Source organism: Mus caroli, chromosome X, assembly GCF_900094665.2.
Source record: "Mus caroli chromosome X, CAROLI_EIJ_v1.1, whole genome shotgun sequence".
NCBI lineage: Eukaryota > Metazoa > Chordata > Mammalia > Rodentia > Muridae > Mus > Mus caroli.
This window is the reverse complement of record NC_034589.1, coordinates 149240696-149257212: the sequence shown is the minus strand read 5'-3', so window position 1 is coordinate 149257212 and position 16517 is coordinate 149240696. Positions and strand designations below refer to the sequence as shown.

At 40.7% G+C, this 16517-nt stretch overlaps 1 protein-coding gene across 2 annotated transcripts in view; it reads left to right on the top strand.

The window, feature by feature from the left end:
- Cdkl5 (cyclin dependent kinase like 5) overlaps positions 1 to 16517 on the top strand; it is a 186953-nt gene that overhangs the window by 145875 nt on the left and 24561 nt on the right. For both annotated transcript variants that reach the window (XM_021153604.2, XM_029473209.1), the window contains exons 10-13: positions 2468 to 2548; positions 5988 to 6139; positions 11462 to 12428; positions 16225 to 16326. In XM_021153604.2, coding sequence (XP_021009263.1) covers positions 2468 to 2548; positions 5988 to 6139; positions 11462 to 12428; positions 16225 to 16326 — 1302 coding nt within the window. The remainder of the gene's footprint in view (positions 1 to 2467; positions 2549 to 5987; positions 6140 to 11461; positions 12429 to 16224; positions 16327 to 16517) is intronic.

The following is a 16517-nucleotide window of genomic DNA, read 5'->3' as shown; positions in this document are numbered from 1 at the left end:
ACTCACTTTGTAGACCAGGCTGGCCTCGAACTCAGAAATCCGCCTGCCTCTGCCTCCCGAGTGCTGGGATTAAAGGCGTGCGCCACCACGCCCGGCTATTTAATTTTTTATATTTTTTAAAATTATAATGTGATTGCATGGTTTACCCCTTCCCATTCTTCCTTCCAAATCCTCCCATGTAGGTGTCCTTCTGAGCTTTCTCTCTCTCTTCTCACTCTCTCCCCTCCCTCTTTCTCTTTTTGCTTTTCAAGCAGGGTTTCTCTGTGTGTCCTGGAACTCACTCTGTAGAGCAGGCTGGCCTTGAACTCAGAGACCTGCCTGCCTCTGCCTCCCAAGTGCCGAGATTAAAGGTGTGCACCACCACTGCTCAGTCAAAAAATATTCCATCTATGACCTGCTCACTCTATATACTCTTACTTGTATGTATTATGTTTTCTAGGCTGGCTGTTAGGTGTTAGATAACCAATTATGTGTGCTTATCTGGGTAAAACTATTTCTCCTACTCTCAGCATTCCTTAGTTACCTATAGTTCCTTGTGTAGGGTTGAGGTGATAAAAGCTTTTCATGTCCAATTTAGCATGTCTGTTGGTGTCCTCCTTATTCACCTTATGTTTGGACAGTCATGTTGATGAGGGTTTGTGTGTGTAGCTTCTGACATTCCTAAGAGACACAATCTCACAGCAAACTCCCTGTCCTGGTCCATTTTGTTTATTGTGGTTTTTCTAAGAGTTTTTAGCTTTCAGGATTAACTCTTCAATAAAATGTTCTTCCTGAGGAAAGAAAAGAAGGATATGTAGTACAATAATATAAAACAGTGATTCTTAGCCACCCTAATGCTGTGGCCCTTTAATACAGTTCCTTATGTTGTGGTGACCTCCATTCAGAAATTTACTGTTGTTGCTACTTCATAATTGAAATTGTGTTACTATTATGAATCACAATGTTAATATCCGATATGGATACCTTATATATGACCCCCTTAAAAGGGTCACTCAATCCCCAAGGGGGTTGTGAGCCACAGGTTGAGACACTGATATACAAACAAAGTCTTAATTAAAATTTATTGGTGGAGGGTCTTTTATCATGGTATGACAGGTGTCGCTCCCTCTCCGCTGATAGGTAACGCTTCAGTAGCATCAAAGGGAACTTCTGCAGCTCCCGTGAGAGAGGTACTTTGTTTTGGAAAGAGTGTGCCTTTGGATCACAGGCTTAGATGCAAATAGTACTCTACTCCTTAATTATGTAGCTTTCCTTGAACCACTTATTTGAACTTTCTGATCATTTTCCTTATCTCTTTAATGGAAAGATAATAATACTTAAAATGCCTTGCACAGCATTGCATCGCTGTTTTTCTTTCAAAGTTGAGTTCAAGATCCCCATAGGTTCTTCTGGGGCCACAGAGTCTGGCTGTGTCCTCATACCCAAGCCCTTCCTGCCTCATCCTCTTCAGTGCCACCTTGCCAGGCTTTAGCTTCTCATTTGTAGATGCACCGTTCATCAATTCCTTTTCAACCAGACAGCACATTTCTCAAGTTTGTTTCTTGCCTGACCCAATATAATGTGGGGATGGTAACACAAATATTTATTAATATCTTGTTTGATGTTACTACATAATTAGTCCTTCAGTCCCTTTATTCGGCATATTTAAGGATTTCCATACTTTGAAATGTTTCTATGTTAGCCTAAAAGAAATATGCATTGCAAGCAACCAGCACTGAACATTTGGGAGGTGTATGAGTGAATATGTTCTGCCAGCATCTTACTCAGTGCTCCAGTACACTCAAGATCCTGTCAAATAGACTGGTACAAAGGACACAACATCAAAATAAGCTTCAACCCCTCTTTACTTAAAAATGAATTTGTTGGTCTAGGTGTCTATATTTGCCCTTGGTTACAACTTTAAGACTTGATAAACATATCATTAGAAGAGTATATTAAAAAACAATAATAGAACAAAGGCCTAAATTTAGTATTTCAAATAGTCTTTCAGGTTCTGGCCCCTTGCTGCCTTTTTTCTTTCTTATGTCTCAATTTCAGGAGTAAGTTACAAATTCTTATGGAAAAGCCAAGACATTTTTATATAATATAATATCATGGCCCTTCTGTTAGTTCTTCAGTCTGGCAGTATTTGTCTATAAATTATTTCAGAACAACTTTGTGTAAGCATACATGATTCAAGTTATATAGACTCAGACTTTTATTCATTTTACAAGCTTCAGTGTTCTCTGTCTAACTTTAGGTATCATTTTTCACCTGTGTGTTTTCCCACTATTTAATACTTAGTCAATCCTATTAATCGATAACCTAAAATATATAGACACCAAAAGTTATGTATAAATAGTAATTTAATTTGGATTGACACTAGGGCAATGATTTCTGTCCAGATGTTGTCTTGTTTAACTCTCACAAACATATGTACACATATCCTTCCTCAAATGCTAACATTCATGCTATGTTGTTCTTACAGTTCCCAGCTGTTAACCATCCTCAGTCATTAGAGAGAAGATACCTTGGAATTTTAAATAGTGTTTTACTTGACCTAATGAAGGTAAGAAAAGTATGCTTGTAAAAAAAGAGTCCTTTGGTTTATGGATGCTCCTCTGCAGACTTCTTAGCATGCTTTTATGAATTAAATGTCTTCTTAGTACATGATTAATGGGGAGTATGTCATGTTAAAAGGCATGTAATTTGTTTATAATTGCAACAGGAATCTGGTTTTGTCTCAGACCATCTAGAGAGGAGCATGTAATCCCTAAATTACTTTCCTAAAATGGGCAGAATAATGAATATCTGTTGGTACTCAAGAACTACTCAGGCATAGGTTTTAAAACAAATCTTAAAGTGAATGTTATAAGACAAAAGACTGTATAATTATTTCTATATAACATTGACTCTATATTGTCTATACAGTTTGAATCAGTGAACCTTTTGTTTTTTGTTGTCTGACTCTGCCTCTTCTCCACAAGGCAGGTTGCTGTTTCTGACTTTTCTTTAGATGTATCAGGATCACCACTAACATCCTGATACATCTGAGTGTTCCTCCTCATGTTAACCTTTCTGTCAAAAGATATTCTACTCCAAACTACTAGAAATATCCCTTAAATTCTTTTTGTAAAAGATTTGTGTGTGTGCGTGTGTGTGTGTTTTCTGCGTGTCTGCCTGTACACCATATCATGCAGTACTCATGGAAGCCAAAAGAAGGCATCAAGTGTCCTGAAACTGGAGCTACAGGCTGTTGTGAGCTATCATGTGGGTGCTGGGAATCAAACCCAGATCCTCTGGAAAAGCAGCCAGTGCTTTAACTGCTGAGTTCTCTCTCTAGCCTCAAAATTCTATTTTAAAGATTTTCTTGCTGGGCATGGTGATACATGCTTATAATGTCAGCATTTGAGAGGCTGAAATGGGAGGACTGCTCTAAGTTTGAGGGTAGCTAAAGGTACCAAGACTCTGTCTAAAAAATTAAGCAAGGAAACAAAGATTCTCTACCTCAGTAGACAATGGTCCCTTGAGTCAAAACTATTTTTTTACATTCTCCCAGTTTTCATTTCAGGAAGTAAATGTACAGGCAAGTATTGATTGTTTCAGGATGGAACATCAATGGTTGCTTATGGATTAGTTTGCTTTATGTCCATTTGTTAAGCTGTCATATGTACAAAGGCTATACTGTTTGTAGAAAGTTTAAAAGACAGATTTAGCACAGTGGCAAGTTTACTGAGCTGCGTTCTTAAAACTTTGCTGTGTTTTAGGGTATGTTCACCTGTGTCCCAGGGAACAGTGTAAATAGGTGTGGAGGAGGGTCTCTGACATTAGGGAAAGATACTGTGAGATTTCAGAAATCTCAGTAAAGCCTCAACATTTCCCTAATTTAATTAAAATCAAACCCTACGTTGTATGAAACTCTAATGAAGCGCTGATGTTATTAGCACAGATTGAGAACTGCCATTTTTTTTAATGAACCCTCAACACTCTTTAGGTTTAATTAGACAGAAATTACTAGGTAAATCAGTTGGGTTTTGCCAGTACCTTCTTTCATGTAGTCAATACTTAATCAATCTGGGCCTTACTCATATAGTAATTTTAAAAATGCTTAAGTTAAATTGCAAAAGTTTTTTTCATAAAGTGAAAAGAATGGGATATAAAAACATGTATATATCATGAGCCAGGTATTATAGAAGAAAGACTATATATGGTATTCACAAGCAGAGCTAGAAAACCTCCTACCAAGAGGACTATGATTATGAGATTGTGGGTGTTTTTATTAAGTTATTTATTTACTTTACATCCCCTACTGATGCTTCCCCTCTATCCCTCTCCTTCCTGTCCATCCCTCTAACCTCCCTCCCTTCTCTTCAGAAAAAGGAAGGCCTCCCATGGATTTTAACCAGCCCTGGCATATCAAGTTTCAGTAAGACTAGACACATCTTCTATTGAAGCTAGACAGGGCATCCTAGTTAGGGGAAAGGGATCCAAAGGCAGGCAGGATATTTAGAGACAGCCCCTGCCCCTGTTTTAGGAGTTCCATATGAAGACCCAGCTTTACCGCTCTTACATATTTGCAGAGGTCCTATGCTGTGGACTGGACTCAGTTGGTCCCTCAACCTGAAATCAGGGTCCCAGTACTCAGTTGGGCAGGGAGTTGGAGAATGACAAACAGACATAGACACAAGGGAGTATTGTATCTGAATGTAATTTCTCAAAATGAGCATCAAACTTATATTACAGAAGAAAACAAAGAAGTTAGATGACACATCAGCCAAGGTACATTGAAGTTATCCTATGTATAATGACACAAAACAGAGAAATGCATATATAAAGGACTAGCAGGAACCAGGCAGTGACTACAACTGAGATAAAAACTGGCCCTATCTAAAGTCAGCTATTCTAGGAGCCGGGTGAGGATTTCACACCCTAGTCACAATTTATGCTATTCCTCTGAGCCTTGTGAAAGCTTGCACTAGGGGGTTTTGCTCTCACTAACTTTTTCATGAATAATGCAATACTCTAGTTCCTCCTTAAACCACAACCCTCCCTCTTCCTAGGCCATTTTAAATTCCTGCATATGGGAGTGACTTGGCTGCTATTTTAAGTATTGTAGGGAACCTCCAGGAGACCAGTTTCCATGAAACTTTTTTGCTTCAGGACTGTGACCAAACTTTTGGACTTGTCATTTAGACTCCACTGGAGTGGGTGTGGCAGTCCTAGGTCTATTCCATATATAATCTCTGGCAATTCAGTCTCTATGAGCTCCTATGAGCTCAGGTTAGTAGATTCTATAGGTTTCCTTGTGATGTCCTTGACCCCTTTGGTTTCTTCAATCCCTCTGCTCCCTCTTCCACAAGATTCCCCAAGTTCCACATAATGTTTGGCTGTGGGTCTCTGCATCAGTTGCTGGGTGAAGCCTCTCTGATGACAGTTATGCTAGGCAGAATATCATTAAAAGTGTCAGGGTTTGGCTCTCTCCCATGGCATGGGTCTCAATCTGGCCCAATCATTGTTTGGCTCTTCCCTCAAATTCTGCTCCATCTTGTAGGCAGCACAAATTGTGGGTCTAAAGTTTTGTGTCTGGGTTGATGTCCTAGTCCCTCCATTGAAGTCTTGCCTGATTACAGGAGATGGTCAGTTCAGGCTCTGTATCCCCCACTGCTAAGAGTTTTAGCTAGGGTCAACCTTATAGATTCCTAAGAGTTTCCATTTTCCTAGGTTTCCATTATCCCAGAGATGCCTCCCAAAACCAGTTGTCTCTCCCATTACTCTCTCCTCCATCCTCCCCCAACCTTATCCTCCCTGTTCTCATCCCCATCCCCTCCCCTTCCCTCCCTCCAGCCACCCTAATTGTGATTTTGATGTTTTTTTTTTTCCCCCTGAGCTATTGTTGCTAGGTATTTTGCAGTGACTGTATATTTCTCTTCTAGGAAGTAAAGATAAGATTTTTGGTAGAGTTTAAATTCAACTTTGTTCTTTCCATTCCTAAATTTTTATTTCTCAAGAATTTACTGAAGTTGGACCCAGCTGACAGATACTTGACAGAGCAGTGTTTAAATCATCCTACATTTCAGACTCAGAGACTTTTGGACCGGTCTCCTTCAAGATCAACAAAAAGGAAACCTTATCATGTGGAAAGCAGCACCCTGTCTAATAGGTAAATATTCCTTCCCTTCTAAGGTGATACAAATGCACGCTTGGTCTCAGAAGTGGGTGGAGGAGGCGGCTGCTAAAATTATGCAATTAAAGAAAAGAAGGAAAGCCCTCATTATTCAAAAATATCTTCCTCATACTTATTACATGATTCAGAACTATAATTAATGAGTTGTGTGGGACTATTAAAGACTTTATTATTTAACAGTATATGATGAAAACCTATGTATTCCCTTGGAAAGGTAGCATTGAGTTAGCAACTCTGGAGGTTTCCAGCATCACAGACAACATTAAGACCTAGCAGATTTTGTGTAAATGACTAGAGGAAGAGAGTTCCTGGAAGGAAAAGAAGATACTGAATGTGTATGTGGGGAACTGAGCCAAGGCAGCCTTTTTAGAAGGGTTTTGTGATTGTATTGATCTTTCCCTTCAATCACTGAGTTCAGAACTGACCTTCTTTTATAAAAATAAGCATAGGGAAATAGTGGTCAATAATTAAAAGTAGTACATTTTAAAATAGGTTTTTGAACATAATATTTTACAATATTTGTTTCTTGCCTGAGCATACCTATAATCCTAGCATTGAAAAACTCCATTGGGTAGTCAAACAGGCTTCAGGGTTTACTCAGTTCCTCCTGAGTGCCAATCATAGGCCCATCTGGCTGAAAACTTTTCTTGAATCAATCACTCAATCTCTGTCTCTGTCTCTCTTTCCTTTCCTCTCTCTCTCCCTCCCTCCCTTTCTCCCCTTTATCTCCCTTTTACCCTTGTTCTTCCTCCTCCCCTCTATTGGATTTATTGTGTCCTGACATTCCCCAATTCTATTGCTGCATTTATAGGAGAATGGTGTTCCTTCATCTTCCACAACACAGCTTTGGCATCTGATGATTTTTATATATGGGATTTAGAAATAGTTTATTTCACTGAGGAAATGAAAAGCAATGAACCTTTTAAAATTTTAATACTACCCCCCATACACACACACACACACACACACACACACACACACACAATTTTCCCTTCTGTATGTGGAAAATTAGATTCCAATTTTGAAAGGTCAGGACCTAGCACTTTTCTGCTTACTCCTTGGCACTTGGCTGGCTGACATTTTTCTCGTATCTTTGCTGGGGTTACACCAAGCTTGGTTCATGAGTTTTAGTCTCCCTTCTACTTGAATTGCCACATGACTTCTCTAATTTAGCTTTACAAAGTAAATTATCCTAATGATGTAAAAAGTTTGGTAGACCAATGATAAATCTGTGAGTTGTACTGTAGTCATCAGTGATATAACCTGTAGTCTGAAAGGAGGCCTATGGTGAGTCTCACAGAGACTAACTTGATAGGAATTGTGAGTAAATAAAAATTTCTGAAAGGATTCATTTTTAGGTCTTGGTGATATTTTAAATATATCAAAGGGAAAGTCCTAAGAGTTTGTAATTTTTAGTAATCTTCTATCATCTGAGGCCTTTACCCCACTATTGCCTTGTCCAGTATTTACTCCACAGAAGCCTATCTTGCCAGGGATGTGAATTCTAGCTGGTATCTCCCCACAGGGTTTCTAAGACAATTTTTTATATGTTTACAACACCATATCTGTTGGTTCCTACTCACATACTCCTGTGCCTTGTCCCTGGAGAGCACACTGTCACCCCACATCATTTTCTCTCCAGAAGCCAGTGAACTCAGTCATTACTTCAGGCTTGTCACCTTCAGACTCCTCTGAGGTTACTTTCATGGTATGGTGTGATGCCATTTTGACTGTGCTGGCCCCTCTCAATGATCCTGCTTTACCACTCGCCACATATGAAAATAGTTTTGTGCCTGTCTCCATTTATTCATTGGTTTATGGAATGTTCCAGGCTGGCCATGCCCTCTTCAGCCTCCAGCTGAATTATCTTTCAGCTAGGATTATAGGGTTGTGCCTGGCTATTTTCACTTTTAAACTTATTTTGAGTATATGTATTAACTGTCTATCCATTTATCTACTCTGACAACCATATGAAAGTGGTTCTTAGCCATACAGTCATGTCCACATGAAATCCCAGCCCTCAGGAAGTGGAGGCAGGAAAATCTGGAATCCAAGGCCAGCCTTGAGCAAGTTTGAGGCTAATGTAGACTACATGAGGCCCTCTCTCTAAAACAAGCAAGTGATTGAGTGATTCATACATTAATTTGTTTTCAATGGTTAGCAGCTTAACACAGATTCTTGGGAGTTGTGTGTCAAAGAGATCTATGAAATTTTCAAAGCTGCTTTTTATTGTGCTCTGGCAGAGCTCCAATGTGAAGATGATGTGATGCCCTTTCTACATATGAATTATTATATGTCTAAATCTCAGTAGCTTGCAGTTAACCCTCAGATGGAAACACAGAGAGGAACTGCTTAGGATACACATAAATACATATTATATAATGCATACATACATGATGAATCTGAACCTTTATCAGCTGTTTCCACCTTAACTTTATAGCTTCCTTTCTCTTCTATTGCTGTGACTAGATAAGATCACAGTAGGTTTGTGTAACAGTAATTCCAATGGTTCTAGAAGCTCTAGCAACTTCCTTCACTCTTTTCTATCCCCTCCTGGTCCTTATTTATGGCTAAAGCATTTCTGTCATTGCTATACCTTCATCTGCAGAGGAAAGGGAGAAAATATGATATCAGGGAAAACTAGAGTTTGGCACAAGAAGCCCTGTGGAAGAATTGAACTAGGACCTGAGTCAGGGCATGTGGCCAGGAAGAAACAGGGAAGTCTACCTCCACCCCCCACCCCCAACCTTCTTCTCCCTTTTCCTGTGCTACTTCTTTCTCCTGTTCAACTCTACCAGAAGATAGCCAGCTAGAAACCTGAGGGACATAGTCTCCTGTGGTCTTAAGGCCCATGACTGGAGACAGTATTGAGAGTAGCCAACATATTTACTCAGAGCTATCTGATCTATCTGTGTATACGATTATATATCATAATTGAGTTTTTGAAAAGTGCTGACATATTTTGGTTGCCAAGATATAAATAATCAGGCAGCTCTGATGCCTATGGGGTAGGTAGACTGGCTGGATGCTGTTGTTGGATGGAGACCACTGCTAAGCCGTTCTAGCATTAGAGCAGGTGGAGCTCAGAAAAAGGTTGTTGTCTACAAGCAGGACCATTATCTTGTCAGTTATAACTAGTCAGCCCTAGTTATACTCTGTTTGAGATCAAAGTATCCAGAGCCTGGTGCCTAGTAACTCATGATGTTTTATACAGGTTACCAATCTTAAGGAGAAAGAACAGCTGGGCTGGAGAGATAGCTTGACTGTTAAGGTCTAGGTTCAAAAATCAAAAACATAATTTATTTCTTAGCCAATTAGGGAAATGTCCACTAGTTATCTAGTTAGGACATACAGAAGGATCATCCAATAAGACCTAGCCACTTTCCTTTGACTACTACAAAAAGAACTTCTCCTTCATCTGAACACTAGATTCTCTCTGCCCAGGAGTTTGCCCAGTATACTCTATGCAATATATCTCAATAAACCACCCTTTCTTTCTACCCCCTACTGTGTATGTATGTGTCTGATAAATTATTTTACCATCTTTGTAATCAGTGTCACAGATCCTATCATGCATGCACTGCACTTTATTGATCTGGACATATGTTCTGTATAACATTTAACAAAACAAATGTAATTTACCTTTGTAATTCCTTTCTAAATCTGGGGAAATGAGGAGGCATAGTTTTGTTGCCATTTTTATTAAATAGCAATAACAGCCCAAAAGGACTTTTCTTCCAAATAGTCTGTGATGGAAAAAAAAATCTTCAAATCAATTGATTTTCAATAGTAGCAATACTTGCAATGTTTTCTAAATTCACAGTAAAAACAATTGGATAGATCATTCCTAACTCTGAAACCTATGTCAAGCCACAATCTCATCCTTTGTTAAAACAAGCTGTCTTTTCTAGAATGCCATTTGTGGCTTTCAAACTGAAGACAAGGTTTCTCTCTGGGCAACTATTTGTATATTACACTAGGGTAGGAAATGAAGCTTCGAGTCCTAAAGAAGTGCTCAGTCACTTTGGAATAATGAAGTGTGAAATGAAGAAGTGACTAAAGTGTGCCTTTTACCAAGCAATTAGCACTTAAGACTCTGTGTTCCAGTATAGGATTCCTGTTTAGTTTACACAGAAATATCTAAACAGTTAGTGATGCATTTCTGTTTAATGTACAAGGAGCTATCTCAAGAGGCCAACGTAATTGCCACTTCTCTAAGGCATAAACACAGATCATCATGTTTTCCAACAAACCTCACTAGTCAGTTCACATTTTTCTCAGAGTGTCATTTTCTTTACATCACTAGAATTCTCCCTCATTGACTCTACAGGCTAAAGAGATGTTGGCATGTGTGTGTAACTACTGTGAATGTGTATCTGAAGCAGCCTATAGGTTTTACAAAGAATGTGAAGTTCAAGGAACACAGTAACCTTCAAATCTAAGTGTTGCCTCCTGACATTCAAACAGAAAAAGGGATTGTCAGCGTCAGCAGTCTGCTAGCTCTCTTACTCGTACTAGCTATTCTGTACCAGGCAGTCGTAGCCAAAGCATACTTTACCTGACTCTGCATCAGCGACTGTGTTGGCAGCCAGCAAGTTAGACAAGCATTTAAGGATGCCAAAACATCTTCATCAGGAAGTGATTTATCTCATTCAGTGACTTAGTCTGAGAAACATGCCTCTTATTGAGAGGGACACATTTGAGTTAGTGATTTTGTCATTTGAGTGCCTGCTTTTTTTGCTTTTTAGAAAAGTCTCACTCTCTCTCTCTCTCTCCCTCTCTCTCCTTTAATCAAAACACTGCTATTATTTCATCCTTTTATTCCTTCCAACAAATTTCTTCCCAAGTCCTGAGCCTAGCCTAGTGCATATAACTAGGGTTGCCTTCATGAACACATAAGAGGTTGTTGAGTGGAAGCAATGTATCAGTGGCTACACCACTAAAGAATATGACTACCTCTCTCTCTCTCTCTCTCTGCAACTTTTAAGTTTCTGTATAGCTCCTCTGGGAGGGTAGAGCCTTGGGTCTCCTGAATTCAGGATAGAGCATTGATGGGCCCAGTCTTGTGCAAGGAACCACTCCTGCGGTGAAGATAACAACCGTGTCAGATCCAGACAACAGCAGCCCTTCCCATTCTCCAGCTCTTAAATTCTTTATACTCCTTCCTTCCCTGAGCCATACAGGTGTTTTAAGAATGGTCTCGTTTAGTTTACTGTGGGTTTGCTTACCTGTTTTAAACATTATACTGTTTGCCTCCTATTGAAGGGAACTGATCTGCATCTTTTGTTTGAAACATAGAAACCAATCCACCAAGGGTGCTGCCTTACAGACTCACCACAGATCCAACAGCAAGGACATTCAGAACTTAAGTGTGGGTCTGCCCAGGGCTGAGGAAGGCCTGCCTGCAAACGAAAGCTTCCTCAATGGAAACCTTGCTGGAGCAACTCTCAGCCCAATGCACACCAAAACCTACCAAGCAAGCACCCAGCCCGGGTCTTCTAGCAAAGATCTCACAAACAACAACATACCACACCTTCTCAGTCCAAAAGAAGCCAAGTCCAAAACAGAGTTTGACTTCAATATTGACACAAAGCCTTCAGAAGGTCCAGGCACAAAGTACCTCAAGTCCAGCACCAGATCTCAGCAGAACAGGCACTCATTCATGGAAAGCTCCCAGAGCAAAGCTGGGACCCTGCAGCCCAGTGAGAAGCAGAGTCGGCACAGCTATATTGACACCATTCCCCAGTCCTCCCGGAGTCCATCCTACAGGACCAAGGCCAAAAGCCATGGGGCGTTGAGTGACTCCAAGTCTGTGAGCAACCTTTCTGAAGCCAGAGCCCAAATCACAGAGACTAATACCAGTAGATACTTCCCATCCAGTTGTTTGGACTTGAACTCTCCCACCAGCCCAACCCCCACCAGGCACACTGATACGAGAACTTTGCTCAGCCCTTCCGGTCGAAATAATCGAAATGAAGGCACTCTGGACTCACGGCGAACCACCACCAGACACTCAAAAACCATGGAGGAGTTGAAGCTGCCTGAACACATGGACAGCAGCCATTCACATTCACTGTCTGCACCTCATGAATCATTTTCTTATGGGCTAGGCTACACCAGCCCCTTCTCCTCTCAGCAGCGTCCTCACAGGCATTCCATGTACGTGACCCGGGACAAAGTGAGAGCAAAAGGCCTTGATGGAAGCTTGAGCATAGGACAAGGAATGGCAGCCAGAGCCAACAGTTTGCAGCTCTTATCACCCCAGGTACCGCTTGGCATTTTGGTCTATCTATCGGCTTATCTTGGGAAAGGGTTACAAGGAATATTTATAAGGTTGCTATACAGTTCTCCCTACTACAATCAGCCTGACATTCATTGGACAGTGAAGGAAAGCACTCTTTGGATTATTTCTGTTAAAAATAATCACAATTTAGCTGTGTGTGGTGACATAGATACAGGCATGTCCTAGCACTTGGGAAGCAGAGACAGGTAGATCTTTGTGGGCTCCAGGCTAGCCAGGGCTATACAGTGAAACCCTGTTTCAAAAAATAATATTTGTAGTAATTTAATATTTGTAGTATTTTTAAATGTTCATTTCTGACATATTTTTGATGACTGACCATTTATTGAAATTAGCAATATGGACTAGCTCTTACTTATTTCAAAATGTTTTTGTCTGATCTTCCTAAACCACATTTGTTTAAACTTTTTTTCCAATACCAAGCATTTTTCTATTAATCACTTTACTTGTTTACATTTCAAATGATACCCCCTTCCCAGTTACCCCTCCATAAACCCCCATCCCATCCCTCCTCTCCCTCTCCCCTTTGCTTCTATGAGGGTGCTCCTCCACTCATTCACCACTCCAGCATCCCCCCATGCTGGGGCACCAAGGGCCAGACAAGGCCATCCTCTGCTACACTTGTATCTGGAGCTATGAATCCCTCCATGTATACTCCTCGGTGGGTGGTCCAGTCCCTGGTTCTCCAGGTAGTCCAGCCTTTTATTACTGTTCTTGCTATGGGGCTGCAATCCCCTTCAGCTCCTTGGGTCTTTCCCCTAACTCCTACATTAGGGTCCCCAGGCTCAATCCCATGGTTGGCTGTAAGTATCTACATCTGTATTGGTCAGGTGCTGGTAGAAGCTCTCAGGGAACAGCCATACCAGGACCCTGTCAGGAAGCACTTCTGATACCAAGTATCTTAACTGAATTTAATGCTTTAAAATTTTTTTGTAAACTAGATAAGTTTAACTTCAGGCTAGAGTAAATGATACTTGCCCACCCAGTCTCTAATATTTTTAAAGATTTTTAAAATTATGTACATATCTGTCTGTATCTTAAGTATGAGCACATAAGTATAGGTACCTAAAGAAGCTACATACCTTTGAAGCTAGAGCTATAGGAATTGTGAGCTGCCTGACATGGGTTCTAGGAACCAAATGCAGGTCCTCTGCAAGGACAGTACATGCTTTTAACTGCTGAGTGACCTCTCTGGCCCCTTGGGTTTTTAAATTAAGTATGTATGTTATGTATGAATAACATGAGGCAAGGGGTGTACATAGACATGCACATGAAAGGGTGACTTTGTGCAACTGGCTCTCTCCAGTCATCTTTATGAGGGTTTTAGAGATCTAACTCAGGTCATCAGGTTTGCATGCTAAGCAGTTTACCTGCTAACCTACAAAATCATTAAGGCCTACATTACTAGAGCACTGGCTATGAATAGGCATAGAGAACAGGGAGAGGTCACCATGAGCAGGAATAGTCTGAAATGGCTTCGGTGCAGCTAACAGCCTGACCTGTGCAGACAGATGAAGAATGAAGCTGGGCTAAGCACCACAAGAAACCTTGATTGGGAAGATGAAATTAAAGTGTCCCTGTCGTTTTGAAGTATGTTAAACTGAGAGGGGACACTTGGCAACAAATGATTTGTTCTAATTCTGTAAACCTGGACACTGGTAACCATGCAGAGGTGTGCTTGCGTGTTGAAAGAAAGATAATGGAAGCAATCCTGTCAGTCCAGCATAGGCCCTGTTGGAGGCTCTCAGAGGAGGGAGAGTCTGAGCAGATCCTTATGGGAAGGTTGAGATTTCCCTTGGGGAGGAAAGTGAGAGCAGCAGGAAAGAGGACTAAAAAGAGGGAAAGTATTCCAGGAAGACATGATGCTCCATGGGTCCCAACTGGCTTCCCATTGGTGGAATGAAAATGTAAGAGCTGAGCAATTCTCACATGAGCTGAGGACCATATTCCGAGTGGATCCCAAGGACTGTGCAGTAGATGCAACCAGACTTGCCAATTGCACTGTTGAAGGATTTCTTTCCGAGAGTTTCTTTCCTAAGAGGTCCATTTTGGAATTGGGATGGGGATTTTTAAGCTCCATAATTCAACATTATCTCTCTCTGTTGGGACTCATAGGAGATAGGTAATCTGCCCAACTTTCCCCAGCTGCTAGTTTAACGTAGAACTGGGATTCTAAGGCAATCTATAGATCCCCAAGTATAAAATGGTGGCAAGATGGCCTGGTCCCCAGTTAAAGATGGGGCAGGAGGTATTTGCAGGGGCTTTAAATGGAGTTATAGGAATGGTTGGAAGGAGTCCTGAGAACTCACTATAGAGATAAGAGAACCCAGAGTGTCTAGAAACATCTCTAGGGCCTGCTCACTGCCTGTAGAAGAGAGTTGGAGATCAAAACCAAGCAGATTGTTGTTGGCATTGAGGCAAGGGTTAAACAAAAGAAAAACGAAAGGCAGCCTCCCTTGGAAAATGGACAAATGACTTGCTCTCAGAGAATTCAGAAAATAAATATCTCTGAACACTGTAGTCCTAAACTAATTATAAACAATTACTGGAGCTTAGCACATATCCAGCTGTTACTTCAGTCCAGTTCAGGAGTGCAGCGCTGAGCCTTAAGAAAGGCCACAATTAAAGGCTAGAAGGTGGCTGGAAGGCTTGAAAGAGTTGTGAGTAAACCACGGTGCTCATTCTCATGGGAAGCATTGTAGCCATTTTCAAAAGCACGGGACCGCTCACTGAGTTGAGTTTAAATGTAAATAACTCATTTCCTTTAAAAAAAAATCTTGCTCTGGGCCTTTGTCAACAGTACAGGTTGGCAACTTGGAAAGAAGAAAGGCTGCACCAAATTAATTTCTTTCCAAAATTCTCCAAATAATGGTGGTGGGGAGGAAGGTGGTGGGGTACCAGATCTTATTTGAGTTTTTAAATTAAATCATTTTATGTATATCACCTAGGCTTTAAGATAATACATTTTAAGTATAATGTGTAGATGCTGAAAGCAGCCAGCTCCTAATTGTGCTCTTAACCCTCATAGCCCAGGAAAGCAAATGTGATCTCTTTTTCTCACTTGGACACTGTTAAGGATCCACTGCTGTGCTGAGGTTATGACTCAGCCTACTTGAGAGGGATCTAGGTAGCGGGACCATCTCTAGATATAAGCACCATCATGACCATGCATTGAACAGGTGAGCTACTAACTGTCCTGGAGAAGATGAAGAGAGCAAGAAACACCAGAGACTAGAGGAGTTGGGGACTCTTACGACAAAAATCATTAACAGGGATTATTCTATTCCTCTTTGTATTCACAAAGCATTTCTTTTCATCTGCATCTGCTGTGCTAAGTCTCCTGGAAAAAATGCTTTTGCCTCTGAATATTTCTTTTCAGGGAACTCAGCCTAAAATCTGTAAGAGCACGTTTGGATTGACTGATAGACTCTCTAAGTATAGTGCTGCTTAGAGCTGTTACTGTCTAGATAGAAAGGTGATTTCTTTTGTGGTTTTAAATAATTAATTGAACTATTTTCAGACTAATGTAGTCCTTACTGGCCTTAACTTTAATGAGAATCTCGCTATGTGTTAAAATTTGTGGGGCTTATTTTACATTCATCAGATACTTTTAGTCTTTTATGGAATGAGTTATGTTGAAGTCATCCTATGATTTTCATTTCAGCTGGTTAAGGTCCTAGCTGTATTAAATGAAGACAGTGATGAATTTCATCCCCAGAGACAGGAAGTTTCTATAAATCTGTTTGAATTTGACTTGCAGCCTGGAGAACAGCTCCCTCCAGAGATGACTGTGGCAAGACCTTCTGTTAAAGAGTCCTCCCGAGAAGGCGCCTCTTCATTCCACACCCGTCAGAAGTCTGAGGTCTGAGCTCTTCCAAGTTGCTACATCTTTGAGTGTGGTCTGTAAGGGCCATTCACTCGGCAGCATTACAACCTAGCTTTTATTTTATTTTTTTTTTTTTAATATATTTTTATTACATAATTTCCTCAATTACATTTCCAATACTATCCCAAAAGTCCCCCATAGCGCCCCCCACTTCCCTACCCACCCAT